The 22,938-nt window shown below is 29.7% G+C and overlaps 4 protein-coding genes and 1 long non-coding RNA gene across 12 annotated transcripts; 3 read left to right on the top strand and 2 right to left on the bottom strand.

Annotated features, from left to right (window-relative positions):
- Window positions 1-24: 24 nt before the first annotated feature.
- On the top strand, window positions 25-2,242 carry LOC124946827 (probable serine hydrolase). 3 transcript variants are annotated; one of them, XM_047488148.1, is made up of 3 exons: window positions 25-41; window positions 1,018-1,234; window positions 1,292-2,242. In XM_047488148.1, exons 2-3 carry the CDS (start codon window positions 1,060-1,062, stop codon window positions 2,131-2,133), a joined length of 1,017 nt encoding a protein of 338 aa, XP_047344104.1. In that variant the 5' UTR covers window positions 25-41; window positions 1,018-1,059; the 3' UTR covers window positions 2,134-2,242. The 3 variants fall into 3 exon arrangements, with proteins under 3 accessions (XP_047344104.1, XP_047344105.1, XP_047344103.1); XM_047488149.1 differs by lacking the exon at window positions 25-41 and adding an exon at window positions 255-269; XM_047488147.1 differs by lacking the exon at window positions 25-41 and adding an exon at window positions 425-659.
- An 888-nt stretch (window positions 2,243-3,130) lies between these two features.
- On the top strand, window positions 3,131-10,390 carry LOC124946815 (6-phosphofructo-2-kinase/fructose-2,6-bisphosphatase). 3 transcript variants are annotated; one of them, XM_047488105.1, is made up of 7 exons: window positions 3,131-3,320; window positions 5,713-6,140; window positions 6,368-6,739; window positions 7,145-7,246; window positions 7,416-7,650; window positions 8,513-8,640; window positions 10,216-10,390. In XM_047488105.1, exons 1-7 carry the CDS (start codon window positions 3,248-3,250, stop codon window positions 10,270-10,272), a joined length of 1,395 nt encoding a protein of 464 aa, XP_047344061.1. In that variant the 5' UTR covers window positions 3,131-3,247; the 3' UTR covers window positions 10,273-10,390. The 3 variants fall into 3 exon arrangements, with proteins under 3 accessions (XP_047344061.1, XP_047344062.1, XP_047344063.1); XM_047488106.1 differs by lacking the exon at window positions 10,216-10,390 and adding an exon at window positions 9,107-10,142; XM_047488107.1 differs by lacking the exon at window positions 3,131-3,320 and adding an exon at window positions 3,590-4,148.
- LOC124946858 lies at window positions 3,459-10,601 on the bottom strand. The gene is made up of 3 exons (XR_007100220.1): window positions 10,123-10,601; window positions 4,338-4,424; window positions 3,459-3,644 (listed from the first exon to the last, which is right to left on the bottom strand). It is a non-coding gene; the product is annotated as an uncharacterized LOC124946858 (long non-coding RNA).
- Window positions 10,509-16,214, top strand: LOC124946830 (solute carrier family 25 member 35-like). Of its 2 annotated transcripts, none has more exons than XM_047488152.1 (5): window positions 10,509-10,647; window positions 14,750-15,131; window positions 15,351-15,569; window positions 15,661-15,775; window positions 15,843-16,214. In XM_047488152.1, exons 1-5 carry the CDS (start codon window positions 10,613-10,615, stop codon window positions 16,034-16,036), a joined length of 945 nt encoding a protein of 314 aa, XP_047344108.1. In that variant the 5' UTR covers window positions 10,509-10,612; the 3' UTR covers window positions 16,037-16,214. The 2 variants fall into 2 exon arrangements, with proteins under 2 accessions (XP_047344108.1, XP_047344107.1); XM_047488151.1 differs by lacking the exon at window positions 10,509-10,647 and adding an exon at window positions 13,077-14,382.
- LOC124946810 (solute carrier family 2, facilitated glucose transporter member 5-like) lies at window positions 14,274-22,379 on the bottom strand. 3 transcript variants are annotated; one of them, XM_047488088.1, is made up of 8 exons: window positions 22,235-22,379; window positions 21,066-21,136; window positions 18,149-18,280; window positions 17,763-18,036; window positions 17,385-17,675; window positions 16,902-17,308; window positions 16,548-16,819; window positions 14,274-16,436 (listed from the first exon to the last, which is right to left on the bottom strand). In XM_047488088.1, exons 1-8 carry the CDS (start codon window positions 22,251-22,253, stop codon window positions 16,340-16,342), a joined length of 1,563 nt encoding a protein of 520 aa, XP_047344044.1. In that variant the 5' UTR covers window positions 22,254-22,379; the 3' UTR covers window positions 14,274-16,339. The 3 variants fall into 3 exon arrangements, with proteins under 3 accessions (XP_047344044.1, XP_047344045.1, XP_047344046.1); XM_047488089.1 differs by lacking the exon at window positions 22,235-22,379 and adding an exon at window positions 21,292-21,467; XM_047488090.1 differs by lacking the exons at window positions 21,066-21,136; window positions 22,235-22,379 and adding exons at window positions 19,445-19,590; window positions 19,668-20,274.
- Between the last annotated feature and the right edge of the window lie 559 nt (window positions 22,380-22,938).

Below are 22,938 nucleotides of genomic sequence, written 5' to 3'. Positions count from 1 at the left end.
AACAATAGTTCTTGAATGAGACATACGATGGCGCTACAACGGTAAACTCGCAATTTCATTATGTAAAATCACATATTCATAATATATATTTTATGTATGAATATATTTTATTATCACTTTTTTTTTTTTTTTTTTTTCTTTTTTCATTACAAAATATCGCAACGACTATTATATTTGCTTTAAATATAAAAAAAGAAAAAAGGAAAAAAAAAAAAAAGAAAAAAATAATAGTAATACGATATTTAAAAATAATAGTGCAATAAAATCTTGTAGGTAGACTTATGACCTAATACAAACAATTTAATTAGCAGAGTTGTTTCTTGAATTATATAATCTATATTTATTTTATCATTGATAATTAATAATGATTGAAGAAGAAAATTGACATCTAGATATTTTTAAGATTTTATTTAATTTTTATAAGTAATACTTGTAATATTAAGATAAATATATTTACGTAAAATAATATTATTTTGTGTTAATATTAATTATACATATACAAGGCATATTAATTTTAAAAATTATCTTATCTTATTTATCAAGTGAAATAAATGAGTAACAACTTCTGATAATCCTTTTGTAGTCGTGGTCATATAAAGATAGTAAAAAGTTTAGTTAAACGTTTTTACTTCGGAACATTTGAAAAACTTATTTAAAACGTAAATAAAAATTAATACCTTATTACAATAAAACATATATTTAAAAAAAAAAAAAACAATTAATTCAATATTTAAAGTTTTGTTCAAAATAATTATAATAAAAATGTATGATTTCAAACAAATGATAAATGTGTTTAAATATTGATAAGATGTAAAAAAGTCTGGTTTATAAAGATATTTATTTTAATCTATAAGTTATATTAGCATTAATTCATATGTATGAAATGATATTTGTAAATATAATTTCTATTTTTTATGAGTGAATAAGATAAAGAACATTTTGTTGCGTAGACATTTTACTTTTTAAAGAAAGAGGAAAAAAGAGAAAAAGAGTTTTTATTTTTATTATTTATTGCAGTTAGCTTTTAGCATAAATTAATATAATTCTTTATACGGGGACATGGATCGCCGATTTTTTAGTAACTGGAAAACAATAGTCGTTAAATATAAATCTTTCAAATACAATGCAAATAACCTATATCCTGTATCGCAAAGGAGTATATATAGTAAAGTGGAACCTATAGATAAAGATATCAGTAACGTAGAAATTATAGTACCCTGGGGAAAAATTGCAGGTAAGTTTTTAATAGATTAAATGTAAATAGTATAGTGATAGATTATTTTATTTGAAGGCAAGCTATGGGGTAATGATAAAACTAAGCAACCTATTTTGGCACTTCATGGATGGCAAGATAATGCTGCTACGTTTGATAATTTAATACCATTGATTAAGAAACATGAACCGATACTTGCAATTGATTTACCTGGTCATGGTTTATCTTCTTGGTTACCTCAAGGACAAATATACTTAGAGATCAATTATATACTTTTAATTTCTAGATTAAAAAAATATTTTGGCTGGAAAAAAGTAAAATTATTGGCACATTCTTTAAGTAGTCATATATGTTTTTGTTATGCTTCACTGTATTCAGATGAAACAGATTACGTAATAAGCTTTGATCATCTGAAACCTTTTTCTACAAATATTCAAAATTATAAACGCACTTTATCAAAAAACATTGAGCAATTTCTTATGATAGAGGAAATGAAAAATAAACCACCTGTTTATAAAAAAGAAGAACTTATAAAAAAATGGACTCAAAATACTTTTAGATCTTTAAATGTAAATGCATGCGAAATATTAATGACTAGAGGTGTCACAGAAATGTCTGATGGAACAGTCTATATAAATAGAGACCCAAGATTAAGAATTTCGCCATTTTATACTTGTTGGTCGCACGAACAATTAAAAGAAATGGCCACATATATAAAATGTCCATATTTAATTATACAATCTGATAAAGAAATGTATATGGAAGATTTGAAATATTATTACGATATTGTAGATATTTTAAAAAAAAGTAGTAACGATTGTCAATATTACTTTATACCAGGTACACATCATATTCATCTTACTAATGCAGAAGCATTAGTAACAGTTATTAATTCATTCCTCGAAAAGCATAACAAATAAAAAGATTTATGTAGAATATAATACATATTTATATTTATTTATTTATATAATATTAATATTTATTTAAAACTAACTTAATTTGTAAAAGATTCACACTGTAATGATAATAATGTACAATATATATATATATACATATATATATATATATTTATAAAACTATTTATGGGATTATTAATTGTAAATGAAAATGTTAAACGCAAAGTAAAAATATAATAATATGTCAGCAGTTATTAATGAACTTTGAATTTTCCCAACAGACAAATCATTGGGTTTCAAAAAAAATTATTATTAAATTAGAACAGTTTAAAAATCCTATTGAAATAATTATGAAAATTAATTAATTAAACTTTAGAACGTAATTCTGCTCGAGAAGAACATTATCGTTATTAGTCAAAAATCGTTTGAATGTATCGCTTATTAATCGTTTCGAGTCATTTTATATACTAATCGACATAATCGAAAAATTAATAATCGAAATATTATAAAATCCATGGCTTACATTTTTCCTTTCTAACAGAATAAGTTTCATATTAATATTTTTTTTTCTCTCTTTTGATTTTACATTCGATTCGATTCGATAAAATGTCCAAATACGTATACGACGAAGGACATATGCCTTCGCATTCGATCTTTCATAACGAGTACGATCAAGCTTTAATTTTCAGTCGGGTTCACCAATCGCTTGATAATAAAATAAGATGATCGCGTGACTAAACGATGCCTCGATGGCCCAAAAAGACACCGGATAATGGACGTTACGTCGAAATGAAAAACATAATACGAATATGACAGTCTGATGATACTGTAGCCGCGAGTTGGTGTGACAGTTCTACAACCCTGAACTTTTTCACTTCTCTCCTCTTTTATACACACAACACACATCTCTCTCTCTCTCTCTCTCTCTCTCTCTCTCTCTCTCTCTCTCTCTCTCTCTCTCTCTCTCTCTCTCTTTTTCCCTCTCTCTTTCTCTCTCTCTGTCTATCTACCCGTGTTTTCTGTTTCTATTCCACATCGTTCTGTACCGCGTAGCCGGACGGATGAATCGGGAGTAGTATAGTCTCTTTGTTCGAAAAGCGTTTACGTTTTGTGACATAGGAAACTTTGGAAATCTAGGATGAACGATCCGAAAAATGAGATGCACTACACGCCACCGACTTCGAAACAGACGAAACCTTTTCCGATTCGAGGTATCCTGCTTTTTTTCTCATTATTTCTTACGTCTTTCTTTCCGTTAATTAAATGATATCTATCTTAACGAACGTAAGTTAGGCACTTTACAAGAAGTATACGATAGAAAATTTATAAGAAAGAAGGAAAAGGGACGATTTTCTTTTTTTTTTTTTTTTTTTTTTTTTTTTAAATTACAAATCTGATAATACAAGCGTATTCTTGAACTGCCTCTTTTTCTTACACTTTTATCCATTTTTCGTTGCTTTTATTCCCCATCGGGTTCTTTCCTTCCCGTTTTTGCTTTGACAGTTCTATCTCGGCTCTTTCGTGCGGAACATAACCTGCAAAAGGTACACGTACGATACATATCCGCTCTTTGTTGTCTTTCTGTCTTTCTTCCTCTTTCTTTTTATTTTTTGTTTTGTTTTATTCATCCCATTTTCTTCGGTCACCAAGTAAAATCGATATATGTTACGCGAGCGCGCACCTTTTGTAAGATATTCGTCGAAAGAAACGACGAGATTTTAAGACGCAAATACGCAAGGACATAAGGAAGTACGACGACGTAACGTAAATCGTACGTACGTATTTACATAGGTTGTGTCATGAAGAATAATAAAAGTTTGAAGGAGAGAAAGAGAGAGAGAGGAAGAGAAGGAGAGAGAGAGAGAGAGAGAGAGAGAGAGAGAGAGAGAGAGAGAGAGAAATAAAGGATAGCAAAGGGAGAAGGCATGATAAACTAAGACGATTGGCGAGGGGGGATAAAAGAAGAATCGTTGGCACGACCTCCGAAAATCCGATCGAATTCACCTCTAATCTCGTTTATTAAGTTACGAGACGAGAAGGTAGGAAGTAGCGTTTAAAATAGACACGATTTCGCGCCACGCTTCCATCAAGTTCAACGAGACAATATTCCCGCAAATTGTCGCTCGTAAATTAAATCTTATTTCTTTTATTTCCAATTGTTTTGGTTGATCGTCCAAACGTTAGCAGTAAAAGTACATGCACAAATATTATTTTTCTATTGTTATTACCTTTGAACGATTAGTAAACGTTTGATGATTGTTCCTTCTCCTTTCGTGAATCCTGTTCAGTTTCTTGTAAGTCTTGTTTATACTTTTCTGTTAAAAAAGTCATAAGCAAAAGCAGAAAATTGGTGAAGATTGACGAATGTTGTCGGAAATTTGTTGAATATCGTCGTTAAGATGCTTCGATAGACATTGGCGATGAAAATATTATTTTTTAACGTTACAAATTATAAATGTTATATTATTCGTAAAAAAAAAAAAAAAAAGAAAAGAGAAAAAAATGGAAGATTTTAATAAAATGGCATTTATAAGTATCTGAAATTTTACATGTCAAATTCCTTTCTTTCTCGATCTTAATCTCAAGTATCTTTCAAGTATATCTAGTATTACGTCAATGATATGGTGTTAATTCGATCAATATTGTTTTATCAACATATATAATACGATAAGTCTATGATATTTGCTAATTATTGGTATTATTTTATATACCTATGTCATTATGATATACTTTAAATTACGATTATCAATTTTAAAGCTTACTGATCAAGACACTCGCGGGATCACAATGATATAAATTCCATTATATTTGATTAGCCGATGATTTGATAGACAATTTTTTTTCTACGATAAAATACATTTGTGTAAATATTTCTTAAAAATTATTTATACCAGTTTAATCAGCTTTTATCATATCATACGAAAATGAGATATAAATAATTGTTCGTTTTTCTTGGAATCTTTGTTGTATGTTTCTTCGTATATTTAAATTTATATTAGTGCTATATATTACTCGTAAATTTTACGAAGATACTTTTGCAAACATTTGCATTGTAGGTTGTGACAACTATCACGATAACTAATAAAAATAAATTATTTCAATGGATTTCTTGAGACATTATTAGGGTAAATGCAATCTGTCGAGATGTGAGATCATTTGGTTTAATCGTAAACTAAAAAAAAAAAAAAAAAAAAAAAAAAAGAAAAAGAAAAAAAAAAATAATAAGTCTCCAATCATCAGAGTATATATTTTATTGTATTTTTGTAATATATATTACGAAATTTCCTATGATAAATTATGCTATCCTCTGATGCAGTGAGTCCATATATATCGAACACGATAACATTGATGTCTCACTTGACCGGGCTAGCCTTGGAAAATTTATATCATCGTTATTATTATCACTAGTTTTGTTGACTTATGAATATGGTCGTGTTGTAAAAAGATAAGTAGAGATTTTATTTTGTATGAATTTTTGGAAATTTTTTTTCTTCTTTTCTTTTTCCAAAATGACCCGATAAATATCGGAGATGATCGTAAAAATGTAATAAATTACGGAATCGAAAAATTCCATCCGTTTCTTGTTTGTTTAATTTTTTATAGGAGAACGAGCAAATTTCGTAAACAAGCCTCATGTAATCGCGATGGTGGGTTTGCCAGCTCGAGGCAAGACCTATATTTCGAAGAAGCTCTGCAGGTATCTCAATTGGATCGGAATAAACACGAAGGTCTTCAATCTCGGCGAGTATAGAAGGCATGCGACGACTGCCTATCAATGCCACGAATTTTTCCGTGCGGATAACATAAAAGCTATGGCGATAAGAACACAATGTGCCATGGATGCGTTGAACGACGTTTGTCGTTGGCTCGAGAGTGGCGACGGAGAAGTTGCCGTTTTCGATGCTACCAATTCTACCGTGGATCGACGTAAAATGATACACGATATTGTTGTAGGAAAGATGGATTACAAGCTCTTCTTCGTCGAATCTGTTTGTAACGATCCTGAGATAGTCGAGCAAAATATTATGGAGGTAAAACTTTTATAATACGTACGATAAATATGATACGTATTAATGTATGTTAGTCATAATCAACAGATCATTTTTCATTTAAATACGAAGAAAAATAAGTACTTATAATAAAAGATATAGTATTACAGTCATAAAAAGACTTAAAAGAGAACTTCTTCTAATATCAAAATAATAATTTCTAATTAATTACAATTCTTTTCTATCTTTTATACGTATCTCTTCGTTAGGTCAAAGTCAGCAGTCCAGATTATGCGAATATGAACAAGGAAGAAGTATTGGCCGATTTTATGTTGCGGATCGAACATTATAGGGAAAAATATGAGCCACTGGATGAGGATTATGAGACTGATCTGTCCTTTATGAAAATCTATAACACCGGCGAAAAAGTTATAGTGCACAAACACGAGGGACACATACAGAGCAGGATCGTCTACTATTTGATGAACATTCACATTGTACCTCGTACGATATATCTAACCAGGCATGGCGAGAGTATGATGAATCTGGAAGGTAGAATAGGAGGTGACTCGGATCTTAGTGAAAGAGGTTGGGAGTACGCCAGGGCATTAGCTACCTTCATTACCAGTCAGGATATTCAGGTTTATGTTATTTCAACATTCAATTCATTATGTGTTAGTCACTCTGAGCGACGCTTCGATCGAGTTATGCCACACCCATGTTTAAAGCATTCTTTTCATTTCTCTTTTATTATTTTTTTTTTTTTTTTCCTTTTTATCGGATCAAAAAAATCATTATGCTAATGGGTGGAAATTATTTAAGAACTGGTATTTTAAAGTATTTTTTCTATGAAAAAGTCTCAAATGAAGGAAAATTTGCTAGGTACTGAAGTCAGAGAAATAATCGAGCAGCAGATTACAAAGGGTAGGGAGGGTGGGGAGTATCGAAAATCAACATCGACTCGTATCCGTGACATTTCCTTTTCTAACTTTTAATCCCATAGATGATTCGTTATCTCATATACGATCGAAACTTTGTGTCTACAGGGTCTAAGAGTATGGACAAGCTGGTTAAAAAGGACCATACAGACGGCAGGGGACGTGGAAGCACCTCAGGAAAGATGGAAGGCCCTCAATGAGATCGATGCCGTATGTTCAGGACGTATAATCATTTGGTATCGCACTGACGATTCCGTATTATTCTCTAACTCTTTTTCTTAGCGATTATGCGAAAATGGTCGTTTAAATTTGTGCCATTCGTTTATCATTCCTTTTTCTTTTTTTTTTCTTTTCCCGTTCTCAATCTCTACCTAATCAGGGAATTTGCGAAGAGATGACCTATGCAGAGATCGCCGAGAAGTATCCTACGGATTTTGCTGCAAGGGACCAAAATAAATTCCCCTATCGTTATCCACGAGGTGAGAGCTATGAGGATTTGGTAGCACGGTTGGAACCCGTGATAATGGAATTGGAAAGGCAAGGCAATGTTTTGGTCGTCAGTCATCAAGCGGTATTACGTTGTCTTCTCGCTTATTTCTTGGATAAGAGTTCAGGTACGATTCTCTATTATATATTTTTGCACTTTATTTATTTTTCCTTACTCAATCCTTTTCCTCATTCGCATTCTATGTTTCTAGCGTTACAATTATCTCGCATTTTTTGCGATAATCCGAAAGCGAGCAAAATATTTCATTTCTTTTTATATTTGTTTAATTCATAAATACGCAATTAGATTGCGTAATATATTTTTAGTGGAAAAATTTATATTCTTTTGATAATATTTTATTCTTTAACTTTTGATCCTTGACGAGTACATTCGAGTGTAGCAAAAAAAAAATTATATCAATGGATAATCTGGTTAATGTTATTTTATTGTATTGGTAAGAAGTGACTTTCGATATACATCATGACCTTACGCTGATAGATAAATAATTATACGTATTTGTTTATGCACGTAATCAAATGTTTTGCAAATTTTTATACGAAAGAGTCTGTTTTTTTTCTTTTTTTTCTTTCTTTTTTTTTTTCAAAAGTTGAACTAATAATAGAGTTCTTTCATCGATTACAGAGAAATTATTTCATTCATCAAAAAAATCATCAATCAAAAAAATTATACATAAGCAAATATTTTGCAAATGTTGATACGAAAGGGCAAGAATTTTTTTCCAAAAGCTGATCTGATAATGGAATTTTTCCATTGATTACAGAGGAACTGTCGTACATAAGTAAATGTTTCGCAAATTTTTATATGAAATCCTAAATTTTTTTTCAAAATTTGAACTGATAATGGAAATCTTCCATTGATTATAGAGGAACTATCGTACATAAGCAAATGTTTCGCAAATTTTTATATGAAAAAGCCTGAACTTTTTTTCAAAGATTGAGGAAATAATGAAGTTCTTCCATTGATTACAGAGGAACTACCGTACCTCCAGGTACCATTGCATACCATCATTAAATTGACACCCGTTGCATATGGTTGTAAAGTGGAACACATACGACTACCAATCGATGCGGTGGATACTCATCGACCAAAACCAAAGGTAGATCCGATCATAATAAAATTGTAACGAATATGTTGTTTGTGTGTTTATAAGAGAGAGAGAGAGAGAGAGAGAGAGGGGGGGGGGGCAGACAGACAAATAGAAAAAGACAGGGGAGACAGACAGACAAACAGAAAAAGAGAGGGAGAGGGAGACAGACAAACAAAGAGAGAGAGAGAGAGAGGGAGGGAGAGAGAGAGAGAGAGAGAGAGAGAGAGAGAGAGAGAGAGAGAGAGAGAGAGAAAGAGAGTGAAAAGATGAGAGTTGAAAATGAAAACGCCAGGTGCTTTGATTTTTGTCATTGACGAACATATCTAAGTTACGATATCTGTTCGCTATTTGTTTTTTTTTTTTCTTTTCTTAATATTTTTTAATTTTTTCTTTTTGGATACTGCACCAATAAAAATACCTTTATATTTATATATATATATCTCCCTTTATATGGCTTATGTTTTAATATTCCCAGAGTGCCTGCCTGCCTGTTGTTTAGCGGTAACGATACAGAACGGTTTATCAGTTTCCGATCGGAAACCCTACGCTGGAGATCGTCCACGTTTCCCCCGAACCCCCTTTATCTCTCATTTTTTGTTTTTTTCGATCTAAGCCTGATACCCTCTGATATTCGAATGGCTTTTTTAAGAACTAAACTCTCTTTCGTCGCATGCATTTTATTCAATTAAAATGGCGTACTTTTTAGGGCTTAAGCATTTTATTGTGATCGTACATACTTTACGATTGTACTGTACACTAATGTAAAATATATCCAAAGATAATGATTATTTTATCAAATAAGTAGTATGTAATGACCCTATTGAACACCCCCCCACCACTACCATACCCCCTCACCAAGCTCCAACAGACTTTATCCGCCCAAATACTGCCCCCCCCCCCCCATGATATGTATCATTACAAACGTACGTCGTATTATTCGGTGCAGTTTCATACTTTCTCTTTTATAATCTCGTTATCTATCGCCAGCTACTATATTATCATAACACTCACTCTTCGACCATCGAGTATCATTTTTAGAAAGAGAGTGTAGCAAGAACGTAGAAAGTTTCTTAGAATGTCTATCTAAATCGATGTCACGATAATAACGTTTCTACATTAGATAAATGGCAGATAGAGCGCTTTGCTTCGAATATGAATGGCTAAGAAAAGCTTTTGACATAACGAAATGGAGCCTCTTCCAATGCGAGATGATATTGTATCGCCGATGTAATACAAAAAGATTCTTTTTCATTTTTCTTCAAATATGCACGATGCATGTCGCTCCATACTTTTTACTTACGACGATGTCAATGATGCCGAGGGAAACATTTTTTCCATTTATTATTAGAAAATATTATAAACGATCATTGAATGATCTTATTATCTACGATTCACTCGCTAGCTATTACAGCTAATTTAGATAAAAACAAAGATTAGATTTACGACGATAGTGTTGATAATAATAAAGTGATAACGTGATTTTTTTCTTACGTTCATATATTGGAGCCATAGATGGTCCATGTCTTATTTTATCCACCCTACCGACATGACGCCCTGTAATCCCCGATGTAAAACTATTTTCAGATCCCAGGATATTTGGAAGATCGATTCAGAAGGAAAGGGAAAGTTCTACGCACGTGATAACGACCATTTTATAATGCAGCAAGATCCTAACTGCTCTACTTTCGGTAATGACAGACAGAGACACAGAGAAAGAAAGGGAGAGAAAGAAAAAGAGAGGGAGAGAGAGAAAGAGAGAGAGAGAGAGAGAGAGAGAGAGAGGGAGAGAGAGGGAAAGGGAGAGAAAGAGAGAGGGAGGGAGGGAGGCGTTTAGGCGACACATTGTATACGGCAGCTGGCTGCCCATCATTGATGATGACTATCGTCCCAACTGACTAATTTTTTTCCTTCTTCTTCGGACGATGTACATCAAAGAATTTCGGCGAATGTACCTAACCGTAATCGATGATGTATCTTCATAATGTATCTATCACACACGTGCGCACATCTATACACGTACGTACATGGAACACAACATTCAAATTCTCGACTCATAGAGGACATATACACAAACTATACGAAATCTATAAAAGAAGGTCTGCTCAGTCGATAATATTATCAAGACTCGCGACACTTTGCCTTCATTCTAGGCATTTTTCGTGAGTTTAATCCTATTTAATGATATTTACTACTGAGGAGTTCCTAATAAATTCCTACATAGGATTTTAGCACTATGTTTTTTATGAATATATTATATATTATATATGGTTAACGTTCTTTCGATATTCATCGTATTATTAACATAATATCATCTTAATGAATATTTTTTGGTAATAAATATTCGTTGGTAATAAGCAGCACAGCAATAACAACTATGATCATTCAAGAATCCTAAATCGTGTCTTGCTAAGACATCAACGGTAAATTATTCGAATAAATTACTGGCTACTGGTTGCGTTACGTGATTTGTCGTATTAAAATAGGATCTAAATTTATTTACGACAAGATGTTGACAATATTTGAAAGAACGTTTATCTAAACCTCCTCTTTTACATTTTATGCAAATGTGTCAGAGAAAGTTGATAAAAAAAATATGCCTTATATATTAGCATTCCTTTAAATAATAATAATAATAAGTCAAGTGATAATGCGAAAGTACTTAGAAAGATATTTGAAGTGAATGAAAAAAAGCAAAAAAAAAAAGAAAAGAAAAAAAATAATATTGGTGCGATGTAAAAAGTTCGAATGCAAGCGAGGTATATGGTGCTTCCAAAAATTTATGATTGGGCAGATTTGTTATATGTACAAAAAAAAATGTATATATACATGATTGATCGTGAAGCGCTTTAGAAAAATTTGTTGCATATAATAATATAGAAAGGGATAATATATCCTACGTTTTCATCTCAAACATCTTTCTTCTTTGGGAAGATAGCGAAAATTTTTTAATTATTGCGAGAATTTAACATTATGCCGTCCAATGACACCACAGTTGTGTCGTGCGCAAAATAGCAGCCAACGGCTGGCGACACCACAGTGGTGTGCGCGAAATAGCGGCCAACGGCTGGCGAAATCACAGTGGTGTGTACATAGTATCGCTTAGTGGCCGGCGACAGCTCTTTATTATCTTTTGCATTCTGTTTCGTTTAGGTAACAATAAGTTACATACGTCAACAAGTTTTTTTTCTTTATGCGTATTTGTACGACAAGCCAAGTAATCCGAATTAGCGCTGCCGGCGCCAAGCGAATAAATTTTTACGAGACGTGCGGACGGCAAAGTGTTAATATAGTTAGGAAAGGAGAACTTTTCGAAAGATAATTTTTATTTTAATACCATAGCGTCGTTCTCCTTTTGTATCAACTTTTATCTATCATCTTTGAAATTAAGAAAGATGTTTAATGTCTGGACGTTAAGTTGCTTATCCCCCACCCCTCTTGTTATATTTCCATACAAACACACACACACATATGTGTATATATATATATGCATGAATTGTAAGAAATATTAGGGCATTTTTACACGATCTTATTGTACATTCATAAATATGTACACATAAAAATGTTTAAGCGTAAAGAGATAATGTTTTACACGAACTGAAAAGCAACAAATTTCAAGTTGTTATTATGAAACTCAAAGAATGAACATATACATAGCGCGAGCTATGTATTTTACGGGTATTGCAAATTTGAAATACTGAAACCTTATTTTACGGATACGTACGTACATACATAAATATATAAATACATAAATACATAAATATATGCATATGTAAGTATACATATAAAACAACGCAGCGCTTTTAATCTCACACAGGCGTAACAGTTTTCTTAGATTTATATAAGAAAACTTATAGGCCAAAGAAAATACATAAACGATCTGTAGACATTTTTTTTCGTCATTTACACTAAATGCAAGAGTCCTTTAATTTATATTATCAAAAAAAAATATGTTTTATCTCCCGCTTTACACGAATATTTTTTCAACGTGTCACTGTAAATCGTATATTTGCGTTATATGCCTCGCCAAAGTATATATTTACTCACCCTTTTAAGCTATATTATTTTTTTGTCGGAAGCAGTGCATTTCACAAAAGAAAAAAAAAAAGAAATAAAAAATAAAAAAATAAAACAGTTTCAAAGGGTATAAAGTATAATATACACAAGTCCTACATGTAATTATATACATGTAATTTTTATGGATATTAAAACTTGACAATCGGTCTATCATTTTTATTTCTTTTTTTTTTTCTTTTTTTTTTTTTATGTTGCGTCTAATTAGATGTTAGTTTTAAACGAGCTTTTGTATCGTTTTAATCGTATTATGTGTAATCTATCACACATTATTCGTCTTAAGTATTAAAATTGTAATCAATATATATACATAATATATATATATATATATATATATATATATATATATATATATATATATATATATATATATGTATGTATGTATGTATATATATAGCATATCATAAAATAATTGTAGAAGACAAATAAAAATTAGAATTGTTACTTTCCGAATATGATTTAATATACAAATGTAATAATATCACGTCATTTACCTTAGATGATGAATGATCGATCAATTGATCGATCGATCTTCACTATTTAAATTTTAAATTATTTCGAAATGAATAAAAAAAAAAAAAAAAATAAAATAAAAATAAAGACGATTGAGGATAAGATAATGTCTGCGAGATTTATATTCGAGCGTTGATCGTATCGAGAGACGTGTATATTTTTTTTAAATAATTCCCATAGAAAATACATATTTTCGAAAAGGACATGTAAATTCTTTTCATTTATTATTATTTCTTTTTATGTACTTATCCTTTATGTCATCAGAATGTTATACTTTTTGAACTTTTTTTCGATATATCGAAGAAATACAAATGATGATTGAAATAATCGATGTTACAAGTAAATAAAATATTAATGGTAGATATAAGTAACCTTTTAACTACGAAAATTCTAGCATAATATATTAAAAGCATATGATTTTTTTATTTATTTAAATATTATGTGGAAGTTTTATTTTATTAAAATATTATATATCAAATATTTTAATAAAATAAAATAAAAAGATTGTTTATTTAAACGGCTAGTAATTGTTCAAAAATAGAAACGAATTTTATCACATTTATTGGTAAACAAACGAATTATTACATGTTCGTCAAACAAATATTCTGATTTGAAAAAGATAAAATACTTTGAAATTTATAGTTGAACATACACACTTTATGTATATATATGTAGACATATATTTGTGACTATGAAATTGTAAGATCTTCTAAATTTTTATATCATTTGATTGTTCAATTCAACTTAATTATTTCATCTCGACCTTTATAATTAATATCGTACTGTAAAGAATTATACAAAGTAATAATATAATTAGCATAGAATATTTCCCGTAATAAATCGACATAAATCAAATGTACATAGATATAAAGATAAATTTGTTCTTAATGATTATCTGAGTAAATAATAATCAATATCTAATATGAGAATGACGTAAATATAAAGCGCTGCGCGATAGAATTTAGTGAGTGTTGCAATCATAGATCGTGTTTAGTTCGTCATCTAAATATTTTTTCTTTTAGTCTCTCTTCGGTTTGGTTTCCTTTCTGAACGCGTGCGTTTGGCTTACACATTATATACACATCTTCCAAGTGAACTTAACTTTTTATTCTTCAACATGGCTACCGCCGAAAACCTCACTCTACCAAGTATCGAAACGGAGAGACCGTGAGCGAATTACAAAAATATACTTCTTCGCGTTTGGCAAGCCTAGAAACTACGAGAGTAATACACTCGTGGTTTTGTTAATCGATCGAAAACGTACACCGGTTATGCAATAACAAACTATGGTTTTATTTTCGATTCGATTCCCTGTTGTATTTCGTTCAATATCGAGCTTATATTACGACCAATCAGAATAGATTAACGTGGGAAACCGGCTATTCGTTCATTGGTCACATTAAAACGCGGGTTCTCGATCGTTTATAAATTAATTTTTAATAAGTCTTCTTACTGTAACTGTAAGTTTTTATGTTTTCTTTACATAGTTATTATTTATCTTTTTTTTTTTGTTTTTTTTTTTTCTTCTTTCTAGACTCGGAGCGGAATTTGTAATAGGAGCAATTTCGGCTGCGGGCGCTGGATTATTTACTAATCCAGCAGATGTTATTAAGATACGATTGCAGCTCCAAGGAGAACTCGAAGCGAGGGGAGCTTACAAAAAGATATATAAAAATACGTTTCATGCTGCCTATCTCATAGCTAAACACGAAGGAATTTTAGCTTTACAATCTGGTATTGCACCAGCGTTATATTTTCAGGTCGTTCTCAATGGTATACGATTAGGTGTTTATAACACCGCAACAAAGTATGGTTTCATACTGGATAGTAAAGGAAATACGGATATCCTGAAAACTGTGCTCATCACAGGATTGTCTGGTTGCTTAGGGGGCGTTCTCGGTAGTCCATTTTACTTGGTAATATATTGGAAATATGTGCAAAATTCAGCTCCTAGATTTCTACGATTATCACGTTAAAGTTAGTTGATGATCAGTAATAAGAAATAATCATTTTGAGATTACAATTGTATCCAATTGAAATAATATTCTTTCTTTTATTTCATCACGAATCATCACACGTTCATAATGATAAATTACCAAAGAATTTATTCTAATCAATTAAAATCTTGATGTCAGGTCAAGACACAAATTCAAGCTCAATCCGCGCAATCTATTGCCGTTGGTTATCAACACGGTCATACAGGAACGTTGTCAGCATTTATTAAACTTTGGAAGCAAGGTGGCATAACAGCGCTATATCGTGGTTGGTATGCTAATATACCTAGATTATTTATTGGATCGTCTACGCAGTTAACTACGTTCAGTTTGGTCTCAGATTTGTTACGTTCTTGGAATGTAAGTGTATTATTTAAATGGGCAATCGTATGGCGAAGTCATGTCAATTGTAAGTCATGTCAGGTGTAATGATTTTTTTTTGCGTTTTCAGATACTTACAGATTATCCTATAACTTTAACTTTCGTTTCTTCGTTAATCGGTGGATCATGTGTAGCTGTCACTATGCAACCTTTTGACGTATTGGCAACAAGATTGTACAATCAAAGTAAGCACGTACATGTATGCACTTTCATTCCATTACAATTATGGTTGATCATTTTTGAATTTTACAGGAGCAACACAAGGTGGAAAAGGTGAGCTCTATAATGGGCTCTACGACGCTTTGGTTAAAATAATGCGAACAGAAGGTTTATACGGCTTATATAAAGGAACTTTTCCAACGTGGATGAGAATAGCACCACACACAGTTTTATGTTTAGTATTCTATAAGAAATTAGATCAATTGTATGACGGTATGAGAACGTAAAACGTATTAAATTTATATAAATAATCCATTGTACTGGATACAATGGGAATGTAGATTGTGTACATGTTCATGTAAATATATACAATTAAAATAAGTTAATTTTTTCCGTTAAAAATTAAACAATTCGTATATAAAACAAATGATATAACACGCAAATAAATTATGATTCCACTGCCTTCATGATTGCTTTTTATAACACTTTACTTTATCCGTAACGTTATCGATTATGGAGTAAACCATTTATAACATAGATCGTCTTTTTTTTATTAATCATCACGTTCAAATATTTTAGAAATTTACTATCTAAGCGGACTTTGCATTTGGCCTTGATTTCAATCCTTGCGTAATGGATGCTGCAACTTCCATAGTACTTCTACCTTGTGTTTCTGGCAAATAAAATCTAAAAGCAATCAAACAAATTTAATTAATGTTATATGTAACTACGAGTTAAATATTTACTTATGTTAAAATGATAATATTGTAAAAAACAAAATTTTTTTTATCAATGTACCCAACAAATTGTGCTAGAAGTAAAATACATCCTGTAAAGATAAGAAAGGTGTAAGGGCCGAGTAATTCTTGCATCGTTGGAAATAACATTCCAACAATAAAATTACCACCCCAATTACAAACACTTCCAAGAGACATTGCAACAGGTCTGGGTCCAACATCAAACAATTCTGACCCAATAAAAAAAGGAATTGGACCAAGGCCAATACCATAAACGATGACATAAAACATTACTGCCATTATGCATACCCATGGCATAAATGAAACTGTATGCTGTAACAATCAAGCGAATAATAAAAATCCATTTTTTTTTTTTCACTTAGGAAGTATAAATAGTTTTATAAGATAAACTTACGATTAAAGCTATGGAAGTACATAAAACAATGAGACATCCGATAGACAAATAACAACTACTTAATAACACAATTCGTCTATGAAATAATGACATAACAGGAACAGATATCACAGCCATAGCAATATTAGCGAAGCCAGTTCCAAGAGTAGCATATTGTGATCCAGTAGTTCCTAATCCTGCATCTTTAAATATCGAACTCGAATAGTAAAATACTGCACTTATACCAGTTAATTGTTGGCCAAATTGAAGAGAACATACTAGGAGTAAAGGTAATCTAACACTGCGCTCTTTTAATATACGACCTATCGTCCAATTATCTGCCGAGGATTTGGCCACGAATTCGTGTTGTAAACCAGCAACTTCGTTTTGTAATAACATAATATCCATATTACGTAGACGACTTAACTCTGAAATATAATTTTATATTATTAATTTATAATTGTTTTTTCTTATCTCATTATTGTTATTAACTAAATTACTGACCTTTAAGAGCTTTACTCTGTTGTTCCTTAATTATGTATAAATATTTTGGACTTTCTGGCAGTGCAAAGGTAAGAAGTAGCGCAATTGCACATAAAAGTGAAAATCCTGCTAACATGATATGCCAACTTTCTTCAGTACCTAACATTGTATCAAGCCCTGCAATTTGTCCAAGAAACACACCACATGTGATGCCTAATTGACATAGTACTCCAACAGCACCTCTTAATTTAAGAGGTGCTATTTCTGTCATATACATAGGTAATAAACTAGTAGCTAATCCTCCTGACAGACCTAATGTAAAAAAATATATATATATATATATATATTTTATAGACTATTATTAAGTACTTTTAGATATCGTATAAAAATTATCCTTACCAACAAATATTCTGCCTATAAGTAACAATTCAACAGAATTTAATGTTGGTACAAGGAGAAAGAGAATAGCACCTAAGATTCCAAGTACATTTCCAGTCATCAATGCTCCCTTTCTTCCGAATCTATCCGCTAACCAACTTGCTACCAAAGATCCAGTTACTCCACCAATTAAAAATATTGATACTATGGTAGCCCATAATATCATCATCTCGTTATGAGTCAATTGTATGTCATATCTTTCGATAATACTTTGATTGCAAAAGTTCTGAATTATCTAAAATACAAAAATAATGATTATTTCCTTATTATTTCTATAATGTTCGAATTATAATTTAAACACATTATAAGTAGTTTATCAGAATAAATAATAATTATATAATACTGACCTCTGCAGGATTGTTTAATACACCTAAGCTGTATCCAGCTGGTAACGTGGAACCCAGACAACTTGTAGCTCCTGCCAAGACCAATAAAGGGGTCCATTTACCTGATTCAGGATCAATTTCATTTTCTTCTTTCTAAAAACAATAATTAAGATTTATTATGATTTATTCATTACCAAACACATTAACTGTTTATTTTCCATGTTAAGGACATAATCTAAAATCATAGTTTTTTCTTTTCTTTGTATAGATCTCATTTATTTCATATATTTTTATTTTAATATAAAATCAAATAACAACATTTCTCGTAAATATCATATAAAAAAATATATATATATATATAAAAAAAAAAAAAATAAATAAATAAAACCTATAGTATAATTGTAAAAATATTTTATTAAATATTTTACTAAAGGATTTTGCGTTGAGAATACTTAAATATTGTTGATACTTATGAATATATGAAAATACATTTTTAAAGATACTAATAATTTTTTACATGAATTCATAAATAATAACAAACATATTCAGGTATTCCCATTTAAATTTCCCGCTCTGTATATTCTTTTTAAAAATAATACGAAAGGACTGGTGAATTAAAAAGTTTTCTTTTTGTTAGCGATATTATTAGCGACATTTCGTTACAAAATTATAATTTTAAGATATGAAGCTCACAAAAAAAAGAACCGAAATCAATAAGAACTTATGAGGTATGCATGGCAATGTTCAAAAATGGACACAACTGGATTTATGTTATAAACTAATTAATAATTAAAAATGTGTGTGTGTGTATATATATGTATATATATAATTATTAATTAGTTTGAAGCTTATTATGAATTACGTTTATAATTTCATGTAGGACATACATATATACACATATAAACGAAACAATTGCAAATAAAATGTATTGTACATACATATAGTATGTATCGAGTATATTCATAAATTGATCTTTTGCATTAAACAATTTCAATATCATTATGATGATTATAAAATAATAATACAAATGAAATCGAAGCAAATTGCTAGAACGTTTTTACGATTAATTGACTTTTTTTTGTATAGCATAAAAACAAAAATAGAAAAATATATAGCTGATAAATATGACATTGTTCCATATTTGTTTAGAAACGAAAGTAATAATTAGTTGATTGATGAATTATAAAAATAATTGCGATAGCCCATCTCTGACAGAGATTATGCAATTTAATTTAGAGGATAAATATTTTTGATTAAAACCTTCACCGATCCTTCTGATTATATAACTATGATGATATGAGAAACCAATAACCATACCGCTAGAATAAATAAGTATCACAAGCAATATGTAGAGCAATATGTTGCACCCTTGAAGACCAATCACTGAGAGAAAATAGATAAGCCAGGGATGGTATGATGGAATAAAACTCAAAAATACCACACATTGTAGAAATACCTGGAAACTAGTCAGATAGCCAATCATGCATTATCATCATTATAATTTAAATGATATTAATTAAATCCTTTCTTTTATACCTACCTTTCCAATCTATTAATATTTAATCATTTTACCAAATTACATCAGTTATAAATAAAATTATAAAAACAAGAAATATATTAGGCTGCATATAGAACATATCTTTCACCAATAAATTTAAACAAATTCTTACAAACAATTTTCTATAAAATGAATGTCTACAATGTAAATAATTAAAGTTATTTGGATTTAATTGTATTCGTGTTTTAATATGAAAACATGAATGAAGGATGCATTTCGTTAAGCACATTTAATTATTTATGTGTTTCAATTTTGCAATAATTATTTTTAGCAATAATTAATACGTTATACAAGAAAGAAGACTCTTCAGCAATATTATCAATAGTATCACTTATATCCAGATACATGTTACTAATCGGCTATAATGATACTTTAAGGTTAGAACAGATGAAACCATTTACGAAGATCACATAAATTTTATTCTTATTATTTTTATAAATATATTAAATAGGCGTGCGTTTTGAACGCAAATGATGAAATATTTTCAGATTTTTATGAAATGAATGAAAGCTTTCATGAGAGAGCAATACATATATAACAATACTGTTTTAATCCTAATATTGCAATTTCTATACTCTTTAATACTGGAATATCAAGTTTCAAAGGAGATAAATAGAAGCAATGATGATATATATATATATATATATATATATGCAATATTACAGTAACACTTTATATGGTTATATAAAACGTTTGATTTTAAAGGGAACATCTAAAAAAAAATCTAAATTAGAATAAATCTAAATTATCAGTGGAAAGGTCAAATGATTAATTATGGAATCTAATGAAGATAAAAAATCAGAAAAAATAATTATTGTATCATAATAAATCATGTAAACAAGGAAGTGAATTTATTACTGTTTATATTTATTTAGGCCATTTATAGAACACATATATATGCTTATCAATATGACATTTCTAGATTATAACAAATAGTAAATGACGTAAAAGAATTATAAAATTATTTTTCATGCAGCTATATAATAGCAAAAATTAAAGTTCCAATTGTAAAGAAAAAATCAAAAATACGAAGGATATATTTTATAAAATGTTACAATAATCAATAATGCATGATTTTCATAGGATTATTCATGAAAGGTATAAAGAATCTTCAAGTCAGTGAGCAAGCAAAGACTATAATAAATTAATATTTTAATATAAGTAATAATTCAAATAATAAATTAAATATTTAATCATTCAAGAAACTTCTGCTTTGATCTTATATAAAATAAAAAGATTGAGAATATAAATATTGTATTAGGACGTAATTCACAAAAATATATAAAACAAATAAAAAAAAAAAAAAATAAATGTTGCAAGTTTATATATCGTAAATATTAAAAATCACAGTCCAAATATATAACGAAAATTTTAACTTACAGTTTTTTTTAATTCACCGCTAACTGGCGTGGTTTTTGACACATCGATGCATAGCGCAGAAACGTCTGATTCTATAATTGATTATATAAAATCATAAATTAAATCTCACTCGATAAATCAAATTCAATAGATAATAATACATAATCCCATTTTAAAAATATAATTCTCTCTCAACGATAATAATAATAATTTGTAATAAGGTTAATTTGTAGAATTCAAGAGCTACCTGGTAGCATGTTTAGAAAATATGAAATGCTAAATATGCTGGGTTAAAGTCAAGTAAGAAAGGTTAATGTTCTCAAAATACTATACGTGGCGCTACTGTCTAAAATTAGTTAAAAAACACAGGTGTCCACGTTTAAGGTTAAATCATTTATGTGCGTATACACGCGAGTAAATTTCTCTCTCTCTGTATATATATGTTTGGTGTTTTTTATAAATTTTTATAAAGAATAAATGGAAAATCTAACTGATAATGATCTTACAGTTTCTAATAATTTCAATTTACATTTACGCAGATAAATACGTATGTATTGTACACTAATCCTACAGATAAATCAATCAGAAATGTTAACGAGTATTAATTGTATTAAAGTTCTTCATTTCTAAAGAAATCTCCATATGACATTTTATCTTATCTAACTATTAAACAAGGAAATGCAATATGATTATTTGATGAAGCAGGATATAATTCAATAGGACATGTCATTATTAATGCAACTTATCGTTCTTTCTATAAATTTGTCATTTTTTAATCCTTCACCTTCGTACCATGATACTACTTTATTCAGTAATGTTAATTGATCAGCATTATAACGGAATTAATGAGTTTTAAACGCAATAAAGTTATGAATAAAAATAAAATTGTTGTCGAAGACAATTTTTATGATTTGTTATAAGTAAATGTTCGAAACAAAAGATCGTACAAGTATAAGCAAATTTTATATTACATGTGTATTATACACGCGTAACTTCCAAGTTATTTTTATAATCGATAAGAATAATTTAAAAATGTCAGAATTAATGTGCATAAATAATGAGGATAAGAGGAGGAATATTAAAAAAGATACGATCGGAAAGTTAACAATAATTTCTTGATGCGTCAGTCTTGTTAAAACGAATAATAAAGAGAAAAAAGAGAGATAAAAAATAAAATCGATTAAACTTACCTTGATTTTCCTCCGTCATTTTAATTCTCAAAGAGTTACAATATTTCAGTTAATACGATTAGAAAGAGAGAGAGAGAGAGAGAGAGAGAGAGAGAGAAAGTATGTTTTAAAAAGGCTATGTGCTGTAAGCTAGCTTTCGTTTAAACATCCAGTCGCGTACTAAACCGAATGGAACGTGAACTGGTGAACGTCCTTCGACGACAAAAGTACAAATACGGCAGCCAACAACGCTTAGTTGTGTTACTTTACCCAAGTTATATCAACCTACTTCATGAATTATAATATCAAAGTTTTGTTACATCAATTCTATTTATAATTAGTTATTACGTATGCGTAAATTTACATTACAATATAATGCGTAAATTTACATACAAATATTTTAAATGTACAATATTTACGATATTGTAAATAATAAATATATATTGTAAATATATTTTGTATCATTTAAAATGTTTGCATACATATACAAATATTTGTATTGTACGTATACAAAAGTTTATATCCGTATAATTATATTTATCTCTTTACTCATTCGATCATATTGTTATTTACGACGAATCAATGCAGATTTATTTTCTATCACTTTCTATTTATTTTTGCTCTTTTTCTTTTTTCTCCATTTCCTGTTTTCTTTTTTTTTCTTTTTTTTTTTTTTTGAGACGAAGTTAGATTATTATCTAGCAGCATTGAATGAATTAATAGTT

This window comes from Vespa velutina, chromosome 2 (assembly GCF_912470025.1).
Source record: "Vespa velutina chromosome 2, iVesVel2.1, whole genome shotgun sequence".
NCBI classification, from domain to species: domain Eukaryota; kingdom Metazoa; phylum Arthropoda; class Insecta; order Hymenoptera; family Vespidae; genus Vespa; species Vespa velutina.
The sequence above is the reverse complement of the archived record's forward strand: the minus strand, read 5'-3'. Positions and strand labels throughout refer to the sequence as shown.